The following is an 11,375-nucleotide window of genomic DNA, read 5'->3' as shown; positions in this document are numbered from 1 at the left end:
AATCTTGGTGACAGGCCTGGTGGCATATAGCTTTGTATCTTGGCCACTTGCTATACCCCAATTCATAGTGCGCAGTGTAGTGAATAGCTGTAGAACGGTAATTAAATCATTTCCTTTTTCCTCTTCCATGGCTGACAACCCTGATCTGGTCTGGGAGAACATCTTTGATAGGTTGGTATCTAGAAATCGAACATGCTGAATCTATTTATCTATAGTAGGTATACACACACACAGTGAGCAAAGTAAAGGTATGAGAGCACACTCTTATTCTGAAGCTCACTAATCTTACCCAGCCAGATATCATTAAACCCATACCCCCTCTACCAAAAGAAAGTATCAGGAAACTAGACAATGATTTGTATGGGTGCTACGATCCCAAAATGCGTGACAGAAATGGATTGGACACATATAATTCATTAATCAGGAAAAGGAATTCATACTCAGGTCCAAATGACATTAGACTAAAATGGGGGGACCTAATATTCAGCACAAGTTTCCCTTTATAAAGTCTCCTTGATCTTAAAGTTTTTCAAATTATTCTACACATTTAATACTTACTATATCACTGCCTGGAGGAAATGGATGTATTCAGATGTTTTCATAACACGAGGCACACGTGACTCCATCAAACTGATGGAGGGAACAAGGTAAATGGTCAGAGGAGTTGTTCCATCAGTAACAACTCCCCAGCCTTCTAAAAAGTCTACAAATGTCTTCTTTAATGATATAAGCATTATAGTCTTCTCTCTCCACCCATGCCTTACCAAGAATTAGGTCACTAGCAAGGAATTGAGACCATGGATAGAAAACTCTCATCAGGTGAGTTTTTTTTTTTTTTAAAGATTTTATTTATTTATTTTTCCCCCAAAGCCCCAGTAGATAGTTGTCTATGTCGTAGCTGCACATCCATTCCAGTTGCTGTATGTGGGACGCGGCCTCAGCATGGCCGGAGAAGCGGTGCGTCGGTGCTCGCCCGGGATCTGAACCCAGGCCGCCAGCAGCGGAGCGCGAGCACTTAACCGCTAAGCCACGGGGCCGGCCCAGGTGAGTTTGCTTTGAAAGCAGCCACACTGCCAGGCTTGCTCTCCCTTAGCTTCAGGTATCCTGTAGGGGTTGTAGTCAAGTCAAAAAGCAGCTCAAGCAACAGCAAGAGAAGCAAAAACCTTTTGAAAGAAAATCACCAAAGACTTTGGGCTCTTGGCAAACTTTAGGGGACCAGCAAGAGGTAGTCTACTCTAGAATTATCTTGGGCGTGAAATTAATTTCACACCCAAATGGTACACATGAAAGTATTAAACAAAAACATACCATTTAACGAGGTGAGGCACATTTGAAAAATGGTATTAAAAAGTCAAAAACTGGGCCAGCCCCATGGCTTAGCGGTTAAGTGCGCGCGCACCGCTACTGGCGGCCCGGGTTCGGATCCCCGGCGCGCACCAAAGCACCGCTTCTCCGGCCATGCTGAGGCCGCGTCCCACATACAGCAACTAGAAGGATGTGCGACTATGACATACAACTATCTACTGGGGCTTTGGGGCAAAAAAAGCAGGAGGATTGGCAATAGATGTTAGCTCAGAGCCGGTCTTCCTCAGCAAAAAGAGGAGGATTGGCATGGATGTTAGCTCAGGGCTGATCTTCCTCACAAAAAAAAAAAAAAAAAAGTCAAAAACTTACAAAAGAAAACTCGCATAATCATTTGAACTATTCCTCAGCCCAATTTTTTTTCTAACCAAGCAGTCATCAATCCATCCCATTGATCCTTGTGCCAGGTGGGACATTAACGTGAAATGTAATTGCTCACATTTCGGGCTGAAAAGTGCCTGGAGTGGAGGGTGGCATAACAGCCTACATGAAGCTAAAAGATGGTGGACATTAGCAATAGGATACAAACTATGCAACTTGCAAGGTCACAACTTGAGCTACTACTTTTTTCTTCTAAGCTATATGTTTTCAGATGAGAAGAAAAGGCTGTTCACTCAATATCCTGCAGGTGTCAGTGGAGCGCTATGTATTTCCAGTAAAATTCAAATGGTTAGGACTACCTGAGCCTCAGGCAACCAACTGATAATAGTAGACAGCTCTTAAAACCAAGACTCCAAATTAAAGCAACTTATCAAGGTCACACAGTAAGTAGCAGAACTCATATTCAACCCAGGCTGACTGACTTCAGGCTCTTCCCTGCCATCTGCTTCCCTGTTCCTTCTTCTCCCACCCCCAACACGATATTAGCAGCTATCTCTGCTGTGAAAAACTTATTTGAAATTGTCTGATCACATACTCTCATGATCATGGCTTTTAAAATTCACGTATAGGTTCCTCTTTCAATTAAATGTGTTCATAAATAACAAATGTTGCAGTTACCTGTATTCCTTTCTTTAGTTGGGCCATAAGACAAGTGAGTGGAGGCACTTATTTGTGGTGGGCCATAACATCTGAAGAAAGCTGGAAAAAGCTTATGAGAATAAAAGGGGTTAAATGTTCCAGGAGAGAACATTATATCACAAGAAAATATGGGTAGTCACCTTGATGATGGAGAAGCCTGTACCAGTATACACGTCAAAAAAGGGAGAACTCTGGAACAAGTCAATTTTTGATAAAGTCCTTTTAATGGAAAATGTAAAACCCCTTTCAACTTTTAATGTACAAAGCCATATGTAACACTTGCACTTTAACAAATAAAAGCAAGCCAATGTTTTAAAAAAATACATCATTAAATGTATATATGTATATATTTACATAGCATATTAAGTTTAATATTTAGCTTTAAAAGTTCACATAAATTTTACCAAAATGAGACAATTTTAAATAAATTACACCTTTTTGAAAATGTTTAATTGTACAGTCAATAGCTTCAACAAAATATTGAAGTGTCTGTATTTATTATCTACTTTATATACTTCATATTTTACAAATTTTACAATTATTTGGCAGTAATTTTCTGATTATGACATGAATGCTGTGCAATTCAGCAATTTCCCAAATGCAGGCAATAGCTGGTGTTTGTGTCCTATTCTCACAGTAACTGTCTCAATGTAGTGAAAAATATCAGTTATTTTAGTAAACTGTACAAGGTCACATTTACACTTGATCAACAATATAGCATAGAATTTTGTATTTTTTTCCAAAAATAAATACATCATTTTAAATCTGGCATTTTCACAAACATCATATACACTATAATACAAAAACAGCTATGAAGTGCTGCTTTTTAAATTTAGCTTGTTTTAATAACTAACATTGAATCACAGGAACTGTGACTTACGCTATACTGCCGCGGTGTCAGTAACAAGTAATTACTACAAAGAGAATTTCTTGGCACTGATGGTTTTATGAAGCTTAAGTCAGTGTGCATACATATCATTGTTTAAGACTAAGTAATCTCAGTTCAATGGCCGAAAAACATGAAGCTGGACCACGCCTAATTTTCTTCCATATCCTCTACTTCATCTTCATGTATCTTCAAAGCTCTCACCATTTCCTTGACTGCATGATACAAGATATTTTTAACCTGAAAGAGATGTTGGTATTTCTAATCACTTCAAGTGGAGATAAATTAATGAAAACTGCTGGATTAAAAAAAAAATTTTTTTAATGGGAGAATGCCAAATTCAAGAAATATAAATGTCAAAGTTAAAAAATGTTGTTAAAACAAAGGCCACTAAAAGTCATACAATTAAATGCATACTGGCGTTAACCTTTGGTTGTTATCCTAATGTGACAAACTAGGCAATGACTGCCTAAGCTGTTACGCATGTATCATATTTCTGAATATCAAAAGCCTGCAGAACGGGAGCTAGTTAGAAAACTCATCTCTTACCTGTAGTTTATCATCATAATTGATGTCTTCCTTCAAAAGTCTCAGTTCCTGTGTTAAATGAAATGACTGTACAAGATGTTCTGGAGACACAAAGTCTTCGGTTACCTGAATACAGCTGTGAAAATTCTGTACCTATCCCCAAAACAAAAACAGTAAAATATAAATTTTAGGAGATGGGAATAAAGAAAAATAAAGTTGTCTATTTATAGTAAACAGAAGGAACAACTGATCAGAGAACTTATTTTCTCCAAAACATCAAATGCATTTCAAAGTAAACTTTCAAAGAAAGTTGTTAGCACTGAAAAACTTCATGTAAAGTGACTTCGTAAACAAAATATTTTTAAATGATGAAAAGAACATTTCCAGGAATCCTTCAGAGAGGCTGATAACCAAATCCTAAATTATCAAAACAAAACGCTAACTGGAAAGTATCTGTTTTACCAATCAGTGCAATTGATCTGAATGTTTGTTGTTGCTCCTTTGGCTTTTAGCATTTGGGTCATTTCACTAACTTTTTCGCCAGAGAGTAGATTAAAGAAAAAGAAATGAAACTTAGTTTGATTATTTGTGAGGAACTGGGATGAAAACTGTAGTACCAGACAGATCTACTAACAATAACAGTTATAGAATTATCCTAGGATTTTGTTTATTTGTGCCTTTCTTTCAAATTAACCAGTTGTCTCTCTGACTAAATGGTGCCAATCAATAGTCTTATCTGTTATTTGTTCAGCATGTACAAACTGACTCCACACTTCACTATTTCTTAGAACTGCTTTCTATTAATGCTGAGTATAACAGCAGAGAAAGGACCACAGTGATTCACTCTGAATTTTGTGATATTTCTAGGTTGTCTTCTAGTGATATTAAAAGATATCCTAAAATTCGTGGGAAAGGAGAAATAACTGAAAACTAAGCATTTAAATTTATTCTAATTTTTTAAAGTATGAAAATAAATTTAATTGGGAGGAGTGAGGACAAGAAGATAAGTAGGGAAGAGATACTGTGGAAAAGGTCTAATTGATGATAGAGTGATAGAATTTCAAAGAGGGTGGAATTCCTCCTCTGGACATAATGACCACCTGAACAGCTGCTGAAGTCTGCAGAGTTCTTTAACTCAAGCACTGTGCCTCTATTGATAACTTGGTAGTATATATACGTAAATATTCTCTTCCTTTAATCTTTGGTTGTTGGTTCCTCTGGAGGATGAACATAGCGGATGCCTCACATTTTCAGCACTGCTGTACAATCTCAATGGATCTTCATTATGTGTCTGTAGAACAGATGCTCTATTTCACAGAGCAGCAAACTATGGATAACAGGTTCAGCACCTGTTCCAAGATAAATCAGCCAATAAATGGCAAGTGAACAGGAACCCAGCTCTTGTATTAGCCTGTCTGACAGATGCTTTACAGTCCTACATTAACTCAGTCACACCAGCATACAGTCTCCAAATGCCCTGTTTTTATGTCTTTCACTTATCTGATCATGCTGTGGAGATTAAGTCCTTCAAAAGTTCTAACATGTAGCTTTTAGCATCTAACTCTATTGTTTTCATAATTTCTCTCTTCATTAATATTCTAATACTAGTCATACATCATTTTCTTGGCTTTCTTTAGTTCTTTGTCAATAGTTTAGCTCTTTGAGTGTATTTAAGGCAACTGACTTAGAGTTGATGTCTAATAAGTCCCACATCTGGGCTTCCTCAGGGGCCGTTTCTGTTTATTTTTTTCCCTATGAATGGGCCATACTTTCCTGTTTCTGTGTACGCCTTGTAACTTTTTGTTGAAAACTGGACATCTTAACATTATAATGTGGTAACTGGAAATCAGATTCTTCCCCTGCCTCAGGGTTTGTTGCTGTTGATTGTTGACGGTTTCAGTCATCCATTTGTTTTGTGACTTTTCCAAACTATTTTTGCAAACACTGTATTCCTTGTTGGGTGTGATCACTGAAGTCTCTGTTCTGTTATCTCAGTAGTCACCTGCTAGAGATTGCTTTAAATGCCAAAAAATTAGCTGCCTTTCTCTTCATTAAATAGTCTCCTGGTTGATATAAGTTTTGGATTAGATTGCAGAATTCTGAAAAAGTTGGATTCTATCAGTCTTTGCCAGTTTATGGTTGTTTTAAAATCACTTTTAGACCAGTGACCTCTATTAGTGTTTACGAGATACTATTATGTTTCCTAATGACTTCAACCTGATATATTTTGCTTAAAGGCTTAAGGATTAGTGCGAACAGGCAAGGTTCAGTTTTAAAGCAGAACACATTTGAACTTCCCATTCCACTTATCCCTTTTTGGGGCCATCTTTGAGTCATTTACATTTCACTTCCTTGATAGACTTTCTTATTCATACTTGCGCTGTATGAATGAGTCTTATTCAGTTGTAATCATAAATAGGATCAATTGTAATCATAAATAGGTAATGTTAAGAAAATATAACTCGTTTGTATTCATAGCAGGAAGGTTATTATCTTGACACTGTGCTGCCATATACACAGCAACTTGCTAGAACTAAGAGTGGAAAGATTTTGCCAAAGTCCTTTTAGCCATATGAACACAAAAAATTTACAACTTAGCAATTTTATAAACTCACTATGAATGACCAAACACAATTAAGCTAAGTAGTTAAGGGCAAATTTATCACTAAAGATTTTGTGTTAATTTTTTAAAAATTGTTGCTGTTTAAAATAAAGGCCACTCTATGGGCTGGCCCCGTGGCTTAGCGGTTAAGTGCGCGCACTCCGCTGCTGGCGGCCCGGGGTTCCGATCCCGGGCGCGCACCGACGCACCGCTTTTCCGGCCATGCTGAGGCCGCGTCCCACATACAGCAACTAGAAGGATGTGCAGCTATGACATACAACTATCTACTGGGGCTTTGGGGGGAAAAAATAAATAAATAAAATCTTTAAAAAAATAAAATAAAATAAAGGCCACTCTAAATGTCAGGATACTAGAGCTGAGACAAAGTAAATCATGCAGGTCAGGGTCTACCTGCTCTGTCTAGAGAGATAGAGGGGTTTCACAGACTCAGTCATGTTTGCCCACAGAAGACTTTGAAGTCTGCAATTCTAGAGTGGTTCTTAGAATATACAGATATCTACGGCTATGACACTTTCCCTTAGCTGGCTAAGATATACATCTGAACACCTCTGCACAGAGCCCTCACTCCCTCAGCTTGGCTCCTCACAGTACTCACTGCTGACAAACCAAAGAACAGAATGTTGCTCCTTCCCTAGCACTGCTGGTCCTTGTCATACAGTATCATTTGGTTGAAACAGTTTTTTGATAGGTGCCTTTGGTTTGCAAGGGCTTCCTATTTGCATGGTTTTCAAAGTGTGGTCCCCAGAAAGTAAGATCATCTGGGAACTTTTTAGAAATGTAAAATTTCAGGTCCCTCCTCAGACACAGTGAATCAGAAACTTTGGGGGTGGGGTCCAGTGACCTGTTTTATCAAGCCCTCCAGGAAATTTTGATGAATGCTAAAAGTGTGAGAAGCACTGACTTAGAGTTTGAGATTATTTTAAGGGCTACCTGGAGTCTATTGGAAGTGCTGAAGCCATCAACGAAAAGTTTTCAGGACCTCTAAGGACTAAATATATTGTAAATAATAATGCATCTCAAATCCAAGTTAATACTGTGAACAGAGTTCTTACTTCCTTTTAATTGTCTATCAAAACGACATTACCACCACTTGTGAGTCATGGACAATACCCTTTCAACAGAGTACAAATACCTGTGCTATCATTATCACACCACATAAGGGAAGGTAGGTAGAAATTCTTGTTTTTATAGCTGGCAATTTTGTGCCAAAATATGCAGCAGAGAAGTTTTTTTTTCCGGAACACTCAACAATTTAGTAGCAGAGCTCAGGATAGAATTTTCCAGTCCAGGTCATACATGCTGCCTCAGTCTATTTAAGTATAATATCTTTTATCATAGATGAAATTTGCTCTCTATAATCTAAGTGAAATTTCTACATATCTCAAAAAACATGTTTTCTTATACACTTAGGTGTATAGTTATCATAGGAAGTTAGATTCCAACCGAAGTAAACTTTCTGAAGTAGCCAGAGAAGACATATAGGAAGAGGCCAAAATTTACGTTTGCACAAAGAGTACAATACACATACATTTTGGAAATCATAATTTTGTTTTCATCTACAATTGTGCAAAAATATGCTGTGATGAGAACATATTTTCAGGCCTTCAGGCCTTATAAATATTTAAGTGCATTATTCCCAGGCATGGGAGAGAGCAATGAAAAGCACAGAAATCCTTCTCCTCAAGAAGCCTACATTCCAGTGGGGGTTAAAAGACAATAAACAGGTAAATCATGAAGCATGTTAGAAGGTGATGACTGAAATGGAGGAAAATAAAGCAGGGAAGATGACAGGGAGTTGGGGGACACAATTTGCAGTTTTAAACTAGGGTGTTAGGGAAGACCTCACTGAAGTAACATTTGAGCAAAGCCTTCAAGAATGTGAAGAAGCAAATCTTACAGATATCTGAGAAGAAAAAGAATTCTAGGCAAAAGGATTAGCAAGTACAATGGCCCTGGGGTGGGACCTTGCTTGGTGTATGTGAAAACCACAAAGAGGGCAGGGTGGCTAGAGAGAAGTAAGGAGGAGAGCAGTGGGAGAGGAAGGCAGTGAGGTGTGTGTGTGTTGGGGGGTGGGGGGAATGGGCACAGACAGGATACAAGTTCACATTGTTTAGGGCCTTGTGAGGCTTTAAGCAGAATGATATACATGAACTAAACTTTTTAACAGGATCACTTTGCCTACTATTTTGAACAAACATGGCTCTTCTCCTCCTTTTCCCACTATCCCCCAAGAAAGTAGAAGCAGTAGAGAGATATGTACATGCATGGTATTTCTCTGTGGTAACAGTGGTTGCCTCTGGAGGAGAGGAACTGAGGGCAAAGGTGAGAAAAAGACTGAAATTTTCACTGTGAACCTTTTTGTACTGTTTGACTTTTTAAAATCATATGAATGTATTACACTTTCAAAAGAACAAATACTTAAAAATAGTCTCCAACAAACAGTACTGGAACAACTGAAGTGTCCATATGCAAAAAACTGAACCTCAATCCATATTTTGTACTATATACAAAAATTAACTAAAAATGGATCACAGACCTAAATGTAAGACTAAAAAATATAATAAAGCTTCTAGAAGATAATGTAAGAGAAAATCTTGGTGATCTTGGGCCAGGCAAAAATTTTGTAGATAAAACAATAAAAGTATGATGGACAAAAGAAAAAAACTCATCAAAATTAAAAAACGTCTTTTTAAGACACCATTAAGAAAATGGAGGGGGCTGGCCCGGTGGCACAAGCCGTTAAGTGCACGTGCTCCGCTGTGGCAGCTCGGGGTTCACCGCTTCGGATCCCGGGCACACACCAATGCACCACTTATCAAGCCATGCTGTGCCAGCGTCCCATATAAAGTGGAGGAAGATGGGCACAGATGTTAGCCCAGGGCCAGTCTTCCTCAGCAAAAAGAGGAGGATTGGCAGATGTTAGCTCAGGGCTGATGTTCCTCACAAAAAGAAAAAAAGAAAGAAAGAAAAAATGGAAGGACAAGCCACAGACTGGAAGAATATATTTGCAAAGCACATAGATAAAGGGCTTATAAGAAGAGTAGATAAAGAACACTCAAAACTCAGTAAGAAAAAAAGAAAACCCAATTACAAAAATGGACAAAATACTTGAACACACATTTACCAAAATAGATATACAGATGGCAAATAAGCATATGAAAAGATGTTCAACATAATTCACTTATTAAGAAAATGTAAATTACAATCACAATGAGATACCAATGCACACTTACTCAAATGCTTAAAAACAAAACTGACAATAAGAGGAAACAGAACTCACATATATTGCTTTGGGAAATGGAAAACAGTACAACCACTTTGGAGAACAGCCTGGCAAGTTCTTCTAAAATTAATCATACATTTACCATATGACCAGGCAATCCCACTACTCGAGATTTACCCAACTAAAATGAAAACCTATGTTCATACAAAAACCTGTATGTGAATGTTTATAGTAGCTTTATTTCCTAATGCCCCAAATGTTCCTTAATTGGCGAATGAATTAAGAAACTGTGGTACATTTACACAATGAACAACTACTCAGCAATAAAAAGAAACCAACTACTGAAAAATACAACAACATGGATGAAACTCAAATGCATTATGATGAATGAGAAAAGCCAGACTCAAAGAAAGGCTACATATTATATATGATTCCAATTACAAGACATAAAGGCAGAACCACAGGGACAGAAAACAGCTAAGTGGTTGCAGGAATATCAGGCGGGAGGAGAAGCTGACTGAAAAAGGGACAAAAGGGAAGTTTTTAGGGTGGAAGTGTTCAGTATTTTGATTGTGTTGTCACCTAACTAGGTATTTGTCAAAACTCACAGAAGTGTACATAAAAAGGATATATTCTACAACATGCAAATTATACTTCAACTTAAAAAAACTATACTGTCCAGTTTAACTTTAAGAAAATGGACATCGGAGGGCCAGCCCCAGTAGCATAGTGGTTAAGTTCAGCATGCTTCGCTTTGGCAGCCTGGGTTCAGTTCCCAGGCATAGACCTAAGTTTTGTGGATCAATAGCTATAAAATTACATACTCTCTTTCTTTGGACACGCTATTGCTATGTTACCAAACTAAAGAGAGGCAGGAGGTACAGTGAAAGCCTGAATTATGGAATGGTCTAGCCAATAATTCATTCTACTCACACTTGGTGCCTCAGAAAATGTATGATCTCTAAGTTTTGATACTCCCCCTTCTGCTATTAAGTCTCACTATTGAGAACTGAGTATACAGTATCTCTCTTTTTCCCCTAGAAAAGTCTTAAAACTTAGATTTCAATCCAGTAAATCAGAGACAATATAAAAAATGGAAATCTGGCTCATGTTAAAACAATTTAAGCTCTCAAAGCATTTAATTATGTCAGCTCTCTTCAAGCACTGGAAAGCTATTACAGTGATTTCTTAAGGAAGGCAGAGTGGTGCGGAGGTCATTCTCTTACTTACGTCTTCTTTCATTTATATCTATACTCCGAACAACTTCTTTTCCAAAATTGGTTCTTTCAGTAACAGGTCTGTTAGCAATAAGCTTTTATATACCTGATGAAGTGCTCCTGCTGGTAAGACAATAGCATCACCAAGGAACTGAATCAGAGTGCAGGTTCTGACTCCATATTCCTCAAGTAGTCTTTGGCGGAGCTTTCTATTCACATACCAACTTTGGTCACGTATTGGATCATGTTCTGGTAGAACTTCAAGGCCTTGTTCTTTTGAAATCTGAAATATGGATTAAAATTAAAATATACACCACAATTTAAGTAAGGGAAAGGGTAAATCCTGTTAAGTTAAATTTCAACGTTCCCCCACATTAACAGTTTTTTGTTCTCAAAATTTTATGGAACAATGATTGCGCTTAAGTTAAAGAAAATAATATTCTACAACGATTTGAAAAGCCAAAGGATATTAAAACAATATTGCACACTGATATGTTACTAATAAAGTGAATCATA

The 11,375-nt window shown here is 37.6% G+C and overlaps 1 protein-coding gene across 8 annotated transcripts in view; it reads right to left on the bottom strand.

The window, feature by feature from the left end:
• Positions 1-2,560: 2,560 nt before the first annotated feature.
• Positions 2,561-11,375, bottom strand: part of JMJD1C (jumonji domain containing 1C) — a 343,413-nt gene continuing 334,598 nt past the window's right edge. For 4 of the 8 annotated variants that reach the window (XM_087432153.1, XM_087432152.1, XM_087432155.1 and 1 more), the window contains 3 exons: positions 10,966-11,142; positions 3,818-3,949; positions 2,565-3,508 (listed from right to left, as the gene is read on the bottom strand). In XM_087432153.1, coding sequence (XP_087288279.1) covers positions 3,419-3,508; positions 3,818-3,949; positions 10,966-11,142 — 399 coding nt within the window. In that variant the 3' untranslated portion in view covers positions 2,565-3,418. Of the gene's footprint in view, positions 3,509-3,817; positions 3,950-10,965; positions 11,143-11,375 lie in introns of all 8 variants that reach the window. The other 4 variants (XM_087432151.1, XM_087432149.1, XM_014784919.2 and 1 more) reach the window with 2 other exon arrangements.

This window comes from Ceratotherium simum, chromosome 6 (assembly GCF_057802395.1).
Source record: "Ceratotherium simum simum isolate JZ-2026a chromosome 6, ASM5780239v1, whole genome shotgun sequence".
Taxonomy (NCBI): domain Eukaryota; kingdom Metazoa; phylum Chordata; class Mammalia; order Perissodactyla; family Rhinocerotidae; genus Ceratotherium; species Ceratotherium simum.
The sequence above is the reverse complement of the archived record's forward strand: the minus strand, read 5'-3'. Positions and strand labels throughout refer to the sequence as shown.